Below are 20,172 nucleotides of genomic sequence, written 5' to 3' on the forward strand. Positions count from 1 at the left end.
TACCTTGTAGGGTCTCAATGATCCTAAGAATGGTGAGGAATCAGCCGAGAACTACACAGGAGGAGCTGGTCAATGACCTGAAAGGAGCTGGGACCACCATTTCCAAGGTTACTGTTGGTAATACACTAAGGCGTCATGGTTTATAATCAGGGGTGCACATAATTTTTTCGCCCAGGTTCTCAGAGGAGGACCTGGAGATGTGACTTGGTCCTCATTGAGCTTGAGAGCCGACCCGCCTGATGCGATAAATTTATGACAAGCTGTACTTAGAGCCAATTAACTTTAATTAATTATATTAACAATTAATGCTTGATTAACATCAACTGGCATAACAAAATTGGCATTACTTTGAAGTGAAATGTAAAGAAATAAACATAAAAGCACCAATTCAAAATAAAGGGCGTTATGCGGCTCCCACATTAACTCCAAGCCTTTTTAAAAGTGGGATGTCCTCCTCATAAGACCTCATTGAACGTGCATGTTTAGCTTTGTAAAATGCGAGCAAAAACACGTTTGTCAGTGCATGTCGCTGTTCATTACCTTTATTCCGCGACTTGTCCATAGGGCGAGTGGGGTCCTGTTTGACATCGATAGTTTGCTTAATTGCCACATGCTCTCTGTTTTTTTTCGTGCTTTTCAAAGTTTGGATGGCTAAAATTCTTTGACCCTACATAAAATGCGCTGCTCTTATCGGCGACATTGGGATTCTCACGGCACATTTTGTACCGCATTTCCGCGCAAGCATCATTTGCTTCTAGCCATGATACCTCCTGTAGCCACTTTTCAGCAAAAGTCCTTTTTTTCGGTAGCTCCGGTGACGTCTCTCTCGTCTGTCTGTCTTTTGACGGGGGTGGGGGAACACGGAAGTAATTACTCAGTGTGGCCTGCTTCGTCGACATTTTGAGAAGTTATTTTCTCGTGTCCGCCGCAAATACAGAGGTCAGCCATTGGTACGCAAAAGCGTATGGAAGCCGTTGAGGGCCAGCGCGTTTGTCTACATCCAGTACGCATGCGCGCATGCGGACCACTTATGTGCACCCCTGTTTATAATCATGCATGGCACGGTAGGGTCCCCTGCTGAAACCAGCACATGTCCAGGCCCATTTTAAGTTTGCCAGTGACCATTCAGATGACAAGAGGAGTCATGGGAGAAAGTCATGTGGTAATATGAAATCAAAATGAAACTTTTTAGTCTTAATTGCACTCATAGTGTTTGGAGGAAGGAGAATGATGAGTACCATCCCAAGAACACCATCCGTACTGTGAAGCATGGGGGTGGTAGCATCATGCTTTAGGGTATTTTTCTGCGTATGGAACAAGACAACTACACTATATTAAAGAGAGGATGACCAGGGCCATGTATTGTGACATTTTGGGGTATAACCTCCTTTCCTCAGTTAGAGCATTAAAAATTTGTCGTGACGACCATGAAAATCTTGAACCCGCCCATCATTTCTAAAGTGGGAGAACTTGCAAAATCGCAGGGTGTTCAAATACGTATTTTCCTCACTGTATAAGCCTAGGCTGCAAGTGAATCTTCTATAAAGTACCAAGTCACAGGGTTGTTTTTTTGGGGAAAAAAATATATACATTGAATAAAGTCTGTGTCATAACTCTCAGGATATACAGTTTGGAACTTTTTCAATATAATGAGGAAAGAACGCAAAAGTGCTCTCCAGCAAGACAGACCCATACATCCATGGAAACCTTTATAAATATCATGGATTATGAGAGCAGTTTTAATAAGATGACATAAAACATCAGCGCTGCTGGCAGGAGAAAACAGGCAATGCACGAGCCGAGACAAGTAGGATAAAGGAAAGGGAAAGATAAGGTCAGAGCGAGGAGGGAGGCTTTGAATCTGAAAATAACAAGGCGGAAGCAGAGCAGGAAGATGAGGGCACTGGGATTGTCGTAGTTGATGATGGATGTGCTAAAACTGACAGCAACAAGCAGAAGCAATATAATGAGGAGAGAAACTCTTCAACATGATTTTGCTCTGTACTGTTAACTTTCATATTGTGTTCTATCTTTAGCTAAAGCACATTTGAATATGGTATTCACAGTAAAACTAATATTTTTACCAGCTATGAGAGCAGGAATCCCAAAAGCTGCATCAAAATTTCTGTCTTCACAAAGACATCAAAAAATATATGAAAGTGGACAACTGTTGCATACCCCTGACACTGAACTTGATTATATACAGTAAGTTTGTAATTTTGTCCTTGAAGATGTTTTAAAGAGTCAGCAAAAATACAAAGTGCTGACAATAATGGTGAATCGGACTGTAAGTTATAATACTGAGATGAATGATTATTTTATTTAGTTATTAATATGGATGTACCCAAAGCATAACACTTTGCCAAAAACAGAAAGGCCGAATAATAAACATGCATATAATTGATTGAATTCATTTTGTTTTAATTATTTTTTTTCATTATTCTCCCAATTACTGTAATTCCCTTGCCTTGGCATTGTTTCTACAACGCCAGAGGCTCGAGATATTTTTGTTTGAAAGGTGCCGATTCTAAAACCCAATGGGAGGGTGTATTCCCCGCAGCAGTGAGCGCTGGCATTGTCATAGCATTCTGTCAATTGGACATAGACACACACATCACGGCTGATAACACCTTGATAAATGCGCTTTCTTAAAAGTATGGAACACTTGAAATATGGGTCTCACACCTCTAATTGCTAAACTAAATGAGATCTCGATCTCGATTTGTGTGGAACTATACTAGTCCTTCTAAAAAAAATTGCATATTGTGATAAAGTTCGTTATTTTCTGAAATGTACTGATAAACATTAGACTTTCATATATTTTAGATTCATTACACACAACTGAAGTAGTTCATGACAAGGATTCACTAAGGACCCAAATGCACGAATGTTCCGTATAAGCAAGAAAGGTTTATTTTCAGTTCAAAGGAGTTCAAAAAGAGACAACGAAAAATCACAGCACTTGCTGGACACCAAAAATCTTCTTAAAGTCAACAAAGTAACAAAAAGGGCATTTGAACCCAACATAAATCCTAGTCAAGAAAAAGCTTATATGAGCTTACATGAGCTAGTAACATGGAGCATGGCAGGATACAAGACGAACTGACACAGGGCAAGGTTAGGTGCAGACTATATATACAATGGATCACAGGTGTAAATGATCAGCCTGATTGGGAAGAGCAGGAAGTAAAGTTGGGAACCAGGCGGAATGCCACTACCAAAATAAAAGCAGGAACTTCTGCACCAACAAAACAAAAAACACTAACATGACTTCCGAGACATGAAATTTCAAGCCTTTTATTGTTTTAATATTGATGATTTTGGCAAAAAGTCAAGAAAACCCAAAAATCCCGATCTCAAAAAATTAGCATATTTCATCTGACCAATACAAAAAAAAAGTGTTTTTTAATACAAAAAAAGTCAACTTTCAATTAATTATATCAGCTATGCACTCAATACTTGGTCGGGAATCCTTTTGCAGAAATGACTGTTTCAATGTGGCACTGCTGAGGTGTTATGGAGGCCCAGGATGCTTCAATAGCAGCCTTAAGCCCATCCACAGCGTTGGGTCTGCTGTCTCTCAACTTCCTCTTCACAATATCCCACAGATTCTCTATGGCAGGGGTTCCCAAACTATTCCACATCGGGACACTGTGGGTGCTGAATTTCTTTCCAACAAAACCAAAACCAATCTGGTGTTTTACAAGTGTAATCAGTTGATTGTAGTCAGGTGCTGCTTGTTTTAGCAGAAACCTTATTGGTTAAACAGTCTGTGCTCAATCGGTACGAACAAAAACCAGGACCCACAGGGGTCCTTGAGGACCGGTTTGGGAACCACTGCTCGATGGGGTTCAGGTCAGGAGAGTTAGCAGGCCAATTAAACACAGTAATTCCATGGTCAGTAAACCATTTACCAGTGATTTTGGCACTGTGAGCAGGTACCAGGTCGTCCTGAAAAATGAAATCTTCATCTCCATAAAGCGTTTCAGCAGATGGAAGCATGAAGTGCTCCAAAATCTCCTGATAGCTGGCTGCATTGACCCTGCCCTTGATAAAACACAGTAGACCCACCCCAGCAGCTGACGTGGCACCCCAGACCATCACTGACTGTGGGTACTTGACACTGGACTTCAGATATTTTGGCATTTCCTTCTCCCAGTCTTCCTCCAAACTCTGGCACCTTGATTTCCGAATGACATTAGAAATTTGCGTTCATCTGAAAAAAAGTACTTTGGACCACTGAGCAACAGTCCAGTGCTGCTTCTCTGTAGCCCAAGTCAGGCGCTTCTGCCTGCGCACGGTGACTCTGGATGCTTCTACTCCAGACTCAGTCCATTGTTTCTGCAGATCCCCCAAGGTCTGAAATCGGCCCTTCTCCACAATCTTTCTCAGGGTGCAGTCACCTCTTCTGGTTGTGCAGCATTTCCTACCACACTTTTTCCTTCCCACAGACTTCCCACTAAGGTGCCTTGATACAGCACTCTGGGAACAGCCTATTCGCTCAGAAATGTCTTGCTGTATTTTAGCCTCTTGCTAGGGTGTCAATGATGGCCTTCTGGACAGCAGTCAGGTCGGCAGTCTTGTCCATGATTGTGGTTTTGAGTAATGAACCAGGCTGGGAGTTTTAAAACCCTCAGGAATCTTTCGCAGGGTTTTGAGTTACTTTGTTGATTCAGTTGATTAGATAAGTAGCTTCTATAGAGTACCTTTTCATGATATGCTAATTTTTTTAGATTGGGATTTTTGTTTTTTCTTGACTTTTTTGCCAAAATAATCAATATTAAAACAATAAAAGGCTTGAACTACTTCAGTTGTGCGTAATGAATGTAAAATAATGAAAGTCTAATGTTTATCAGTACATTACAGAAAATAATGAACTTTATCACAATATGCTAATTTTTTTCGAAGGACCAGTAGTTTACAACAATAATAAAAAATGATTCCGTTATAGCCAAAACAAGTACAGCTCTTTACAAAGCTATTACAATCGCTCCTACTCCTCCTACTCAGTGTTTTCTTGTGCAACAAGTGGAATCGATTGAGAGCCAGGCAAGCTGGCCAGGTCCTAGCGGCGATGAACACGAGCGAAGTTACTCCCAGCCAGATTAAACAGCGACTGGCAGAGGGATTGTGGAAGTCGCGGGACAAAATGTGACAAACAGAGGAATTGGTCGTGCCACAAACATATTGTACTAAACCACAGCAGTTGCACATGTTTGCATTAAACTATTTGTACTGTATACTGTTTGCTTGATTAAACTCCAAACTACTCATGCACGGGCTGAAATGCACTGTACTTGATGTGATGTGGGACATCAATCGAAAGCAATTTCAGAAATAGCGTGTGGCAGCGGTGAAGCAAATTTATTTTTATTTTCTTTGTATAATGATTTATACATTTCTTTGATACCTCAAAATACGTCCAAACAGAGGACATTTTGGCTGTGAGCCAGTAGTAGGCAGCGTCTTGCTTCGAGCCCTGTTTTGATGACGTAATCACAACAGGACTATGGTTGTTCACACTTTCCACTGTTAAACTTTCGCTCTTTTAACCAAAAGTGCAATTTTAGCTATTTTCGGTCGGAAGTTTTCAGTGCCAAATTTTCGGTCACCCCTCTAGCTATTAACCAAAAGTCTAGTTATTTTGGTTTTGGGCCAATTTTAGAACTCTAATTTGTTGTTGTTTTTCAGTATTCCCTCACATATTCACAATCTGCGCCTAGCATAGTAACTTTTTACTAGGTTATCCGCTGAGTAATTCACCTATTCGCTGTTTTATTACTCAGGCCCAAGCCATAATGTCTAACTATGGCAGCATCTAGTAGCATCTTGTTCCCAATGAACTATGTTGAAGTGAGCTCCTGAGCTTCATTTAGTAAGGCCATCACTTTGTATTTCCACTCTTTTGTTTTTTACATAAGGAATTGCAAATCCTTCAGAATTTTTTAAAGCATTGACTTTAAAGCTCTAGTGAGAGTTTGGTCCTTGTTTTTGGACGTAATCTGTTGTGTCCAAACAAATAGGTGTGCCGCAAGCATGACATCTTAACCTCTGTGTACTGTATCTGTGAGCCTCTGTGCACTCATACACAGAGAAGAGAAACCATCTGGTCTCTGCACACACATACATACACAAACATAGTAACTTGAACCCTGTCGCCTGTCATGCTTATCGCTGTCTCCTCATTCCAAGGTTGAAGTGTGGAAAAAGTCTAACTTTGGGACGACAGGCAGTCATGATGAGAGGATGTGTGGCGCTGACTAGCTTGTCAAACTTGTCAGCACAACAGAGCTTAGACTTACCTGTAGCAACATGTGATTTTGAGAGTTCTGTCAGTGTCACAGTGGGAATTTATCACTATTTCATTTTTTTATAAACGTGCCAAACTAAACAATGTTTTCTTTCTCACTTTAACGTTTATTTTTTTTGACACATTTTATGTCAATATTAGTTTCTTGGCATCATGTGATACACTTGTACTCCGATTGAAATTTGCACATTTATTAATTTTGATATAAAAAAGAATATATGACTGCCAGTGCGTGTGTAAAAAAATATCTTTGTGTAAAACCTGGGAAAAAGTTATAATAACTATCATTACAGAAGCACATCCGGACACTTAGACTTCCATTCTCTGTGTCAAACAGCTGAACAGGATAGGACAGGACAAAAAAAAAAAAAAAATTCATCATTGAGTGAGTCCACTCAAATCCGCTCACGGCAACTGTTTAACAAGTTAAACGATGATTGACGCATGCGGTATTTTGAAGTTTCGACTTCTAAGCATCTCTGGCAAGCTCAAACCTTAACGTCTGTCAATCATCATTAACTTTAATAAGGAACTCCAGTTCACTTCCTGACCAAGAAAAGCAGCAGGAGGGAGCATGACACTACGTGATTGGATCGGGACAGCTCATCAGTATTTATTTAAATATTTTTTTAATTGGAAAAAAAATCTGCGATGGACTAAGGGCACAGGGCTGTTTGAAGCGCAAAGTAGCGAGGGATCACTGTATATACTCTGCCTTACACACATGTACATACACACACAAACACACATGCCCATATGCACAATGAGTTAATTGCCCACATCTGTAACTTATCTATCTTAGCATTTATTTCATCACCACACTATGAAAACCACAAGTCCTCTCACTCTCCTGCTGCCCTTCCATCTGTCACTCAGATCCATCCATTCATTCATCCATCAAACATCTCTGCCCCTATCATAACTCAATGTCATTCATTCTGAACTTCTGGTTTTATTCGCTCTGTCTCAAACCGGCTTATTTTTCAAATGTATCTTGGGTTTCATCCCTTATGCCCATCCATCTGTCTCCTTGTCACCCTCACTTTTGCCACTCATGTATTTACCCCCCAGATATTCTTAGGCCTCTATATGGAGCCTCTCAAAGCATCCATAAGGGAGACCTCTACATCTGTCTTTAATGTGTCTCTGTTCCTCGCAGGCCACAACGACAAACCAAAAGTGACACAGAAAAGAGCGCCTGGTTTCTGCGGACGTGTCAAAGCTCGGCGATCATATTGCGCAGACTCGGCCACTTCAAAGATATGTAGAAGGTTTATTTGGGGATTTGTTTACAGTGTCAGTGCTCCTCTGTGCTGGATCCTGTCAAATCCAAGCGAGACAAAAGGCTTTTTGCTTTCTCATACACTGCTTCTCTCCTATTTTCTTATTCACTGATTAGTCTGTAGGCTTGTATTCAAGAGAACAAAAGGTTAAAAAAAATGACAAAAGTGTAATTGGAGAATAAAACAAATGCCTTTTATTGTTTAAAGTACACATTTGTCAAATTTTAAGACCTTAATGTGGAATTTTAGGGCATTCTTTGTCTCTACTGGTTTTCTTTGGTAGTTCAGAGATAAGTAAATGAGAGGATCTGGTGACTCAATTACATATGACACGGTCTCTTTGTTCCCTTTTTCTTGTGCACGGATAGCAAGATCTGTCATCATGCAGCAATCAGTGCTTTTAAAGCAACAATATATTGTCATTTGACCCACTGCTTCAAAATTTTGTTGATCCTAGATTTTCATCTACTGTAAAGAGCAGCATTTCTGATCTGTTTAAGATAGTGTTTATTATAGGACCTAAACAAAGTGGTCTTATGCACTTTGAAACCCAATTATTTAGTATTCTTTTCACAATAGAGTAAAAATATATAAATAAACTCTTCGCTGTCATTTATTGTGTTAGAGCATCCATCCTGCTCCAGAAGAAATGCTTCTTTTACTTAATAATTCAGATAGTACAAGTGCTGTGCTCTGGCAGTAATAATGATAATACAGTACAAAGTAATAATGTGATCAATACTTAAACTTTAGTGGACGTCTGTTCATTCTCAAGGCTCTTGTTGTGTTTATTCCAATGTCATTAAGTCTGATTAGACATAAGGAAAACATTTCTACTGGTTTGGAGTATTATTTCATGGAAACTGTATTAATTCCATGGCTATTCTCGAACTTTCCATGAAGTGATAAAAAGCAGATGCTCCAAGGAGTACACTTTTTAGAAGGTGGACAGATTTGTTCAAAGAGTGTTCAATTCCAAATTTCATGTTGACATCTCCCGCATAAAAATTGGGCAGTTGACAATTTCGCGCTACAACATTCATGTCTTTTTTTAATGGAAAAAAAAAATCAGGAATCCCTCACTTATCACTGTTAATGGGGACCAGAAACGACAGCATAAAGCGAAAAATCGCAAAGTACTTTCACCCACCATTTTAACATACATACATACATTTTTTTGTGTATATATAATATCAATAAGTCTATATAAAACCCTATGAATGCATATGTTATCATTAGAATATTAAAGAATAGTTTGAAACATAAATGAAATATTAAAATAACATACATAAAATAATGCATAATAATACGTACTGTACATTCATTCTCTCAGTCTAAGTGCACTGTAAGTGTACATACATATGTAGATGCAAAGAAAGTGTATATATATGTTTTTAGGAGTTTATTCTTACAACAAGATACTTATGACAAGATTAAAAAATCCGGGACGCACTGACAGCATGAAAGTTGAGCCGTGATATAGCGAGGGATCACTGTACCTTGTCTGAACAAAAGAAATTGACAATTTAGTACTGTATACACAAATTGTTGGGTAGTGTTGCTTCAAAGATTAGTTTTGGTTTGATTTAGTAAAATTCAAAATGTGTATGACAAAAAGCATGTAAAGTATTATAATAAAGGGCTCCTCGTAGAGACTGTTGAAGTAAATCATGACATATATTCATAATCATGACAGAATAAATCCCAGGATATCCTTACAGTTTGTTTCTGTTTCTTACTGTCACACGTCTTTGACCTCTACACGTCAACACAGTGAGACGTCAGACGTCATGAGGCCGTGTGGTAAAGTCAACGACAACGGTTTTCAGAAAAAAGATGTTTACGCTTCCCTCCCCTATGCTGTTTCATTGGAAATATATGCACAAGCAAACACTGGTGATGACTGAAAAATAGCATCCAGTCCCGTCCAGTTATTGCAGAAAGGTGGGGCATATGGTCAGTTGTTTTCCTGTTTTGCAACTCGACTAGGTCCTTTCTGTTTTGAGTTTTCATGTTGTGTGCACCTCCTTCCAAAAATCATTCATGTTAGTGTCAACTAACTCAAAAATGTCCTTTGGCTTTAACATAAATGTGAATGGTTGTTGGTCGAGAATCGAGAAGTAAAATTTCAAGGTGAATCACCCCTAACGCATATATTCAAATGGGATAGGCTGCAGTTCAACCATGACCCTGATGGATGGAAGGAATTATGTCAATACTGTGTATTAAATATTAAATAAATCAGAAAAGAAATAGAAATTACAGTTCATTGGCCCTCCCACCCCCACCCTTGACACGCACACAAAACACTTGTCTCCTCTCAGTCATCTCAGGAGGCTTCTGATTGGTGTGTTGGGCCAAGCAAAACACAGCCAAGCCTCTTAGCTCATCACCCTTGGTACTTGTCATTATCATCACATATGTCGTTCTTTATTTTCCTTCTTACCCACCCTGCTTGAAACCAGATCCTCCGGATCCTCCTGTAACCATTTTTTCTTCTATTTTATCCTATTGCAACGTTCTTCTATGTGGCCCTAATTCCTTTTGTTACCAATCAAGACTTCAGTAGACACGATTTCTTTAATTCTCATGATAACTCTTTATTACACTTGGATCACTTCATCATCCACTCTTGTTTTACTGCAGTTCCTGATAAATTATTAGATTGTTATTGTCCAATTGCTGTTATTATATTGTAGTGACATCACAAAAAAACTGTTCTGTTCACTTAATCATTTCTCAATTTACTTTCCAATCGTGACTGACTAAAACAAAATTGTATCTGTATGCAACACCCAAAATCGAATCTTCTTTTGGCAGTATAATTATCCAATTTTATCTTACAGTATTTTTTGCTCAAATGGCGCATCTGACTATAAGCCGCCACCCACCAAATTTGACACGAAAACAGCGTTTGTGCAATTGTTCATTTGTTCAAGGCGCAGCTGTCCTCACTGTATTGTGGGATATTTACACCAAAAGATAAAAACCAGTAATATTTTATTAGACAGCGGCGTCATAGGACTGTCATAAGACCGTCATGATATTGACATGACACTGTCATGAGTATTAATGGATGCTTATGACAGATGTCATTTAGTGTCATTCAGAAAATTATCTCACTTTTGAATGTATGTAAGCTACGAGCTGTATTTAAATGTAGTTAGTGACGAAATTTGCCGGATGACACTTAATGACGTGTGTCATACCTACTCAAAAATGCCCATTATAGTGCCATGTCATAATTATGACGGTCTTATATCAGTCTTATGATGCAGTTGTCAAATAAAGTGTTACCTCTTAACCCAAATAAATCAAGAAATAAGCCGCACTGGTCTATAAACCGCAGGATTCAAAATGAGGGAAAAAAGTAGCAGCTTACAGTCCGAAATTTACCGTACCTTTGTTTCGCTGGTTTCAAAAAATGAATGATGCCTACTTTAGTTTGACCATCGAATTCATGATCTCTTTTTTAATTTCCAATTCTAATTGAAATGATTCCAAGTTGAACATGGTAGCACACCTACTCCTGGCTATGAGCTCTGTACAGAGTGAAGGAGACAGTACCTTTTCACGCAGGCACTGTCTAACTGTTTGCATTATTCCAACACACTTAATGTTACGAACGGCAAGCCGTTAATGTGGATCCAAAACACAGACCAGGAGATCAGTAGAGCGAATGTTTGTATTTAATGAATACAACAAAGGAAGCACGCTTCGAAACGCGAGTATAACAAAGTACAACTGAGTGAGCACGCTAGAAAACGCGAGTATAACAAAGTACAACTGAGAGAGCACGCTAGAAAACGCGAGTATAACAAAGTACAAAATTCTAACTACAAAATCCAAAAGAGCACAAAAGTAAATACGATCAAACCAGCACACGACCGAAGAATGTCGGGAAGCACCGCGGATGACGATGAGCACACAGCGGTAAGCAAGGCAGGTAACAAGCATATGCAATAGTCCGACACTTGTGTATGGTGACAGGAGTCCTTAAATAATAAGTGCTCCTGATGCATCGCAGGTGTGTTGTGCAGCCCCGCCCACTTAGTTGATTAATGTGCTGGAATGAAAGGAAAATAACTGAGAAGGCACACAAACGTGGCACTTAATATAATCGATAAGGGAATAGTATCTTTTCTAGTATTTACAGATCAACTGTTTGTATTACTATAACACACCCAATATTAAATAAATAGCACTTATGCCATAGTTTAAGGAAAACAAGCAGAATGTAGGGCATAAAAGATACATGACGTGCTCTTATCACAGAAGCCCAACATGTGGGTCATGCAACTGACTGAGCAAGATTGACGCTAACAAGCCCCCGTCTGCACCACCAACTCTCGCAATCAGTTCTCCTGGGCAGTCCAGAACAAATGGCGGGACGCCGTGTCCCAACACAAGTATCACGGGAGAACGCACGATATCCAACTGATAACACGTCTGACTCCAAGATCCCCTTTGACGCTGAGGTGGCAAAATCCACAACCCTTATTGCCCTGACAAAAGTAACTCCCGAATCCTCCTGTCCAATCCACAAACAGACAATAATCCCAAACACACCGTTCTTCCTGCCCACTGCCCACTCCGCGAGAACCTTCAAAAGACTCAATGTTTAACTAATTGTTGTCATTTTTTTCTTGGGAACCTTTTGTTGACGTGTGATAGGGTTACCTTGCCTCGCCGCCTGAGTCTGTTTCTGTTTCGCCTTGCTGTTTGATCGCTGTTGACCTGAATAAATTGTCAACTTGTTTTCGGTGAGTCTTCCTTGACCTTTCAAAATGGAGTCAGTACAAATGGTTAAGATTAAGGTGAATGCGCAGAGTTTGGCCTTTTGGCAGGGATGTCGGGATCTCGCCGGCCCGGGTGGGTCATTGGAGCTGCTCCAGCACCCCCTGCAAAATGCATACAGCATAGTATATCTGTTGATGTTCCTTGGAATAACATCATATTTTTACCTATTTTGATAAATTTGAGGCATTTTCTTTCTATACGAATCGCTTATCTAAAATAAAAAACTGTTCTTTCAATCTATGGGGACCAATTAGTTCCAGCGACGATGGAAACACCTTGTAGTCGAGACAAACCCACTATTTGTGTCTTTTTATTGATTTGGAGGCAATCTGTCCAACAATCATTCAAAAAATATTATTTTCCTCAGGCCAAGATGCACCCTTCCACCAAGTTAGTCTACAGTGTGATTTATAGTCTCTGCATACAGTCAGATAGGCAAACAGTCAGGCAGGCAGAAAATTATGGCATGATGATTGGAGGCCACCTGTGGAACAGATTGCAACAATAACCTCATTGATGGACACAAAAATAACGGTGGTGCATGGTTGACTGGTGTTTATACAAAAACAGAAAAAAAACATTGGACACACACAGTGGTCTTTGAAAAGCACAGAGTTGCTGCACAACCAGCCCAAATAAAGAACCAATAAATCAGTGCAGAGCTGAAGTGTTATGTTCAGGGTGTGGCATGATTGGACAAATGGTCTCCTAGGGCTTGAGGCACCCCATTGGTAATGTTGCAATCAGTCCAAGAGTGATTTGAGGGAGTGCAATGATGTGGTTTATTGTGGCTGTCAGCAAATGAAAGCATTTTTTAAAAAAGTCACATTTTTTGTTCAAACATAGCATGATTCTATGAGGTATGTATAGTAGATTGCTCGACTAGTGTTCGCCTACAGTCGAAAAATGCACATGCACTATTTTAACTTTTAAATAGGTGTTTTCCATTGTATATAGACATTAGTTTCATGTTGTTGTATTGTTGTATTTATCATGTAAGAGAGTCAATTAAAACACTTATGAATAAGCATTGCTTAATATATACGTAATGTGATTTTAACTTTTAAATAGGTGTTTTGCATTGTGTATACACATTAGCTTTGTGTTTTTACACATTACTGAATCCATTACTGTATTAATTATGTGAGAGAATCAATTAAAACACTTATGAAAAAGCATTGCTTAATATACTGTATATGCTATGTGATAATACTGAATAAAATAGAATTTTAAATAGGTGTTTTTAATTGTATATACATATAGCTTTGTGTTTTTACAAATGACTGAACCCATTGTTGCATTTATCACATAGGAGAGTTAGTTAAAACAGTTAAGAAGAAGCATTGCTTAAAATTATATGTAACGTGATGGCACAAATTGTATGACTTTTGTCTCTCCGAGGTTGCTGTACACAGCAAAATCTGTGGATTTGATTTTCGAGTTTATCGGTGTTGATTTGGGTCTTGTTTTAACTCTAGCAGTGTTAAGTTCACTATTGGCGTGGTATCAATTAAGTGAGTTGAACACAGAGTTATATGTATTAATCAGCCACACACACTTTAAGTGCACGTGTCAGAAAACAAAGCAGGCGCAAAGACTTGCTGGTGAAGTGACACGACGACTGTAACTAGCGTTGTCTGTAAATAGCTGGAGTGTGTTCGGGTGAAAAAGACACATAACAGTGACCCTGACTTCTGTGCTTACTTAAAGGATGCAAAGTCCCTCTGTTACCTCTTGCGAATGCAGCAGTAGGGTACAATTGCCAGAAAGGCCCATGATCTGAACTAGGGTCTCCCACTCATCCAGAATATTAGCAACATCACAATGAATATTTTAAAATAACACTCATATTGTAAGAAAACAAAAGGTGGTTACAGATTTAAAACAGTTGTGTAAAACCACTTGAAATAAGGGTCTTGCATAAATATCATGTTTCATTTTTTTGAATGTTGCAGGTCTGGTAACATATAAGGTTCATGTTGTCATGTTGTGTTGTATTTAGTTTATTAAAAAAATATATACTAGTGATGTTTGATTATCCTTTTAGCATATGTATGTAATTGTAAATCTGTGGCTGCTCTATCATTCATGTTCCATTAATTGTTTAATGCTATTTGGCTCAGTGAATCTTTTTTTCTTTCTATTTTGGATATTCGATCTGAGGTCTGGGACTGTTTAAAATATCAACTGGTGGAAAGTAAAGAGACAGAAAAATTGCTGTCATTGTGCTACAACATAACATGACCTGGGGGAGACTGATGAAGAAGGATAGTGAAAGTGAGAAAAAAAGGAGCTCAAGGACAAGAATGGCTGCCACATTCTAGTCTGTTCCGGCAAGCTCTAAGATTATCCCGCTGGGTCCAAAAACAACCAACACTTGTCTTTGTATAGGTTTGTGGACGATGCCAAAGGAGCAAACACCCTAATTCATTCATAGGTGGCGAGACAAAAGTAACAGAACTCTTGACTCTGTAAACTAATGCAATTGGCTCACAAAAAAAGGCCAATGGTGAGAGCACTTCTGTTTTCAAGTGACCCCCTGCTTTTGCTGCAAACAAAGTGAATATTGTTTAAGACAGACAGTGAGTGTGAGTCAGATCGGCATGTGTGTGTGCGTGTGTATTCGTGTGTTCAAATAGATGTAGAAGGAGTGAATAAAAGAAGTTGGCAGGTTGTCGGGAGAGGAAAAAACAAATAATGGACATGCATTGAAGGACACTGAGAAACGCAAGATGGGAAATTGCTGTTACTCTTTGGAGATCTGCAAGCACATACACATTTTAAAACAGGTCCACGCATCCATATAAAGTGTTCAATCTTCATTGTATACTTATCTGACAATGAAGCATTATCTGTGCTGTTGAATAACAAATCCCAGGGTGCCCAAACTAATATGATTTTTCGTCTTTGTTTTATCCCCTAATGCTTTGGACACAAGGTGCCAAAAGTGACTTCCACATGAATGTAAATGTTTCTGCGGGTCTTGATTAGGAGCAAGAAGCAGAAAGGCTAGAGGTTTTCCGAGCAGAAAAATTGCTTTCTTCCTGTTTCAAAGCCTTCTGCACACTAATTGATTGAAATGAGATAATGACACCTTTTCCTGTAGCTAAATTACTTCCTAATCCTCCCGGGAATATAAACACCCTGCGGGCTATTTCTGGTTGTCATGACACGTTAGAGGGAGTTGGGGGACGGACTCTTCTTCCTGAGGTGGAAGAGATAAAAAAATGAGAGAGGGGACATGTATGAGATTGAAGAAAATAAAATGTGTGAGCATGTGGTATTATAGGTCATGAGCTCAGGAAGCATTTATATGCTATTAATAATGTTATAGGGAGGTTTTCCTTCCCACATTCTGCAATACTTTTGCCCAAAAGTTGACAAATTTACAGATTGAGATACAGTGATCCCTTGCAACTTTGCGCGTCAAACTTTGTGCCCTCAGTCCATCCTGGATTTTGTTTCAATTAAAAAATAATAATAATAAATGAATACAGCATTTTAATTTAAGATATATGCACATATACATGTACAAATCATTGTTTTCTATGAAACAATTCTATGAAAAAATACTTAATGTAACTTCAAATTTAGAAATTGGTGACTGATTGTTGTTGTTCTTTTTTTACCAGTGCATTCAGTCCAAATTAGCTGTAGATTTTTTTTTTAATAATATCCAACCCAGAATACATAAATGCATTCAATTCAGTTTGCACTTAACAAATTCATCATATTATCAAAGTTTTTATTGTTTTACTGACCGCAGTCATTTTTATTTTTGTCTCAGGGTCGATTAATGACATCTATTAAAAGCAGACTTATTGTTGCCTGTAGGTTCCAAATTAGCCTCTAGAGGGCATGTTCGCTCTTTTGGTGTGCTTATCATGTCTCTGGGCTGATGAGACTTTTAGGGAGCGAGCTGGGTGATAGTAGTTTATTTTGAACTGATTACATTAATTTGACAGTTAAAAATGTGAACATATTTATCAATATACCGCCTGTACAGGTAGTAAAAGGGATTTTAAGGGACAATTCAACCCAAATTGCCATTTCAATCCCTTTATGGAAACAGTTTTTAATAATATTTTAACTATTTGTGTTAACTATTTTGACTGTTCAGTTGAGTGTACCTACATCCATTCAATTTACTTTATTACTTTTTCACTTTTGTTATGGCTGCTTTAAATAAGAGTGTTTAAATGCAAACAGATTGGCCAGTTGGCCTTTACGGAGGAGGGAAAACTAAGGAGTGCCAAAGAAGACAACATGGCCAATTAAACAATTGAGTCCCAAGGAAGCATTAAATGTTTTTCCCCTCATTTTTCTTTCTTGGAACTTTGTCCATTCAGCTGGGATCAGGCATGTAGTAGACAAGTTTGGGGGGGAAATAATGAATAAATAAATAAAAACCACCATGCCTTAAACAATAAAGTTTCCTCGAGTTTTCTTTTCTTGGTCCATCCATTAATCCATTGTCTATACAGATTACCTTGTTCAGTGTGACTTCGGAGGATAGACGGACTACAGGCAGATTGGTGGTTAGTGAGTTCTCTAACTTATGCATACCCGTATGTCAACTTTTTGCTCGGGAGTCAAAGCCACATATTGGCCAAATAACTGCTTCTATCTCAACTGAAGTTGAGTCACTTGAAGGTCACGGTAATACAAAGTAGCATGCACTAGCATGTACAAATCAATACATGTTCATGTTCATAGCAGTTAACAACCTTATAGCAAGTGACACCGAAAAAAAAAATCCTTAACCACATTATTTTCTTTGTCTCCATGACTGTGTTTGTCATAGTCTTTCTTGCAGGAAGACGACGTGACTGTTCCCCTGAAATCATGGCACAAAACGAAAGGAAATCCTGTGTGATTTTGATCACCGATGAAGACTATACACACCCGTTCTGTCCTGACTGGACGCTAACAATGAGCTCGGCTTGGCAATAACAGAGTCAACAACCCTTGAAAACAAACGCAAGCGTACGCACGCACCATCTTCTGCAAGCTTATCATTACAGCTCAGTGAGTCACCGCCAAAAATGGGTTTAGATTAGATGCAGGAAGAAGACAAAGTGCATGAGTTGATGCACACAATTCATGGACATCTGGTCATTCCACTTACAGGACGTGAAAAGTGAATAAAATGTGGAATGTGTCAGACTTCTTGTCCATTTTAGAGGTCAGCAGATGTTGCACCTGGGAGACCCTGCTGGCAACGCTTCAATCACGGTAAAGTCAAACTAATCTTCTCCAAGCTTTGTGATGCCAAAGTACTGTATTTCGGTTAGTTTCAACTGAAAAATGTGAGAACTAAACTGTCTTGACCAAGAGGAATGCCAGTTGATAAAGAATGATGCTATTTTGGCAGAAAACAGCATTCGCACAGTAAGACTAATTTGGGTCAGAACCGTGTAGTGAGAATGCTTGATTCTCAGCGTTCACACAAAGTATGCTGGCACACTAAAGCTCTGGGCCTAAGCATTCACACAAAGGTTTTGGCACTTATACACTGATTTCTAGAACTCACAACAACAGTATTTTCAAGCACACATGGTATCTGCAAAAGCACTAAAAGTGTTTGTCATTCACATTTTGGCCTAAAAACTATTTCCTCTTAATAATTGATCAATAGACATAAAAGCACTACATCTCAGCATTGATTCAAAGATTTGTGTACATAAAGCATTGTTCTGTTGGGTTTCCAGTCCCCCATCACACTTCATAAATTAGCCAACATCCTCCTCGGGTGTTCGCTGGCTGCTGCTAATAAACTCTAATAACGAGACAATCGCATCCCGCAGAAGAGTGAACCTTCGCCAAATCACCTCCGGCTCTCATCCCACCTTCCTCCAACCTGTACAGTAATAGCTCTGCACTGCAGGAAGCGCCCCCAAAACAGAAGCCAAGTGCGTACATAAAGTGTTTCCCGACTTTCAATGGGCCAAAGCACATATTTTTTACATTGTAATTGTAAATGTTCTGTCAAAAAAGGTGGATGCTTGTAGATGTTCATTTTCTGCCACCTAGTGGAAGAGCATTTATTCTTTTGCCGATCACTATACATCGCTGGCATAGATAGATGAGCAAACGTTCATTACATTATACATTATAAATAAATCATTTGCAGATTTTTTGATTGAATTTTGATCATTTGTATTCACCTGATGATCTGGGAATCACAGCATTAAATGATAGCATCCAACCTCATGCATGCAGGCATGCATGCACACAAATAGACAGATAGATGTACCTTTATAGGAGAGTCTGAGGCGCGGCACATTTGACTTGCTGCTGGAAGAGACGCAAGTGGCAAGGAGCACCAGGAAGATGAATTTGGCAGTAAATCCTGTCATTCTTCCTGATAAAATGTTCGTCTTCAGGCTTGACTGACTCCTCAATTTTCACCTACTATCTAAAGCATCAGACTGAATATTCCAAGAATGTAAACCAGGGGCTGCTCCTTCTGTCCTGAAGCGTCCACATGAGGGGTTTGCGTCTCAAAATAAAACAAGTGCAGATGCTGTTTGTGAGCATGCAGCATGCGCTTCTCTCATAGCGCACTGATGGACTGACTGACTCACTTGGGTCAGAACTACTCCTGCACTTCCTCACTGCTTCCAACACATGTGCACCAGCGGAGAGGACAAGTATGTTTGGAGCCAGGAAAAGACTAACAGCCCCCACCCCACCACACCTCTTCTCCCTCTCTCTCTCGCTCTTTCTCTCTCTGCACAACTGCATAGTTTAGACTTCTTGAATTAAAGTAGCCTTCCTGTTCCCTAATCGTATATGTGCTTCTGTTTCTTTGTTGCAGAAATTACTTCCGTGAAAGTGTGAATGAATGCTGATCCTCATTAACCCTTTGATGCGCGAATTATATACGTACATATACAACTCCTAGCAAAAAGTATGGAATCACCAGTCTCGGACGAGCACTCACTCAGACATTTTATCATGAAGAACAAACTCAGATAAAAAGCTTGAAAAAATAATGAATGAGTTCATAAGTGCAACTCTTTAGAATTTGGAAACACTAAAAGAAATGAATAAAAAACATTGTGGTGGTCAGTAAATGTTACTTTTATAGAGCAAGTGCAGGGAAATATATATGGAACCTCTCCATTCTGAGGAAAAAATATGGAATAATGAGAAACAAACAAAGAAATAACGAGCAAAACACATCTCTAGTATTTAGAAGCAGCACCTCTGGCTTTTATGACAGCTTGCAGTCTCTGGGGCATGGACTTGATGAGTATTCTTCATCAATTTGGTGCCAACTCTCTTTGATTGCAGTTGCAAGATCATCCTTGCAGGTCGGAGCCTTGCTGTGGCCTTGCCATGACATTGACTGAATGAGTCTTTCTCCAAAGAATGCTTTAACAGTTTTAGCTCTGTGGCATGATGCATTGCCATTCTGGAAAATGACAAACATATTTTCAATTGAAGGGATAAGAAAGCTGTCTAAAATTTCAATGTAAACTTGTGCATTTATTGAAGATTTAAACACAGCCATCTCCTCAGTGCCTTTGCCTGACATGCAGCCCCATATCATCAAGGACTGAGGGAATTTTGAGGTTTTCCTCAGGCAGACATCTTTGTAAATCTCACTGGAACAGCACCAAACCAAAGTTCCAGCATCATCACCTTGTCCAATGCAGATTCTTGACTCTTGACACCTTGTGCAATGCAGATTCATGACTCTTGACAAGGTGATTATGCTTGAACGTTGGTTTTGTGCTGTTCCAGTGAGATTTGGCACCAAATTGATGAAGA

At 39.2% G+C, this 20,172-nt stretch overlaps 1 protein-coding gene across 1 annotated transcript in view; it reads right to left on the reverse strand.

Moving 5' to 3' along the window:
• The window catches only part of sema3bl (sema domain, immunoglobulin domain (Ig), short basic domain, secreted, (semaphorin) 3bl), a 97,403-nt gene extending 78,358 nt beyond the window's left edge, over positions 1-19,045 (reverse strand). The window contains exon 1 of the mRNA XM_057826017.1: positions 18,650-19,045. Coding sequence (XP_057682000.1) covers positions 18,650-18,752 — 103 coding nt within the window. The 5' untranslated portion in view covers positions 18,753-19,045. The remainder of the gene's footprint in view (positions 1-18,649) is intronic.
• Positions 19,046-20,172: the final 1,127 nt, after the last annotated feature.

This window comes from Corythoichthys intestinalis, chromosome 2, assembly GCF_030265065.1.
Source record: "Corythoichthys intestinalis isolate RoL2023-P3 chromosome 2, ASM3026506v1, whole genome shotgun sequence".
Lineage (NCBI taxonomy): Eukaryota > Metazoa > Chordata > Actinopteri > Syngnathiformes > Syngnathidae > Corythoichthys > Corythoichthys intestinalis.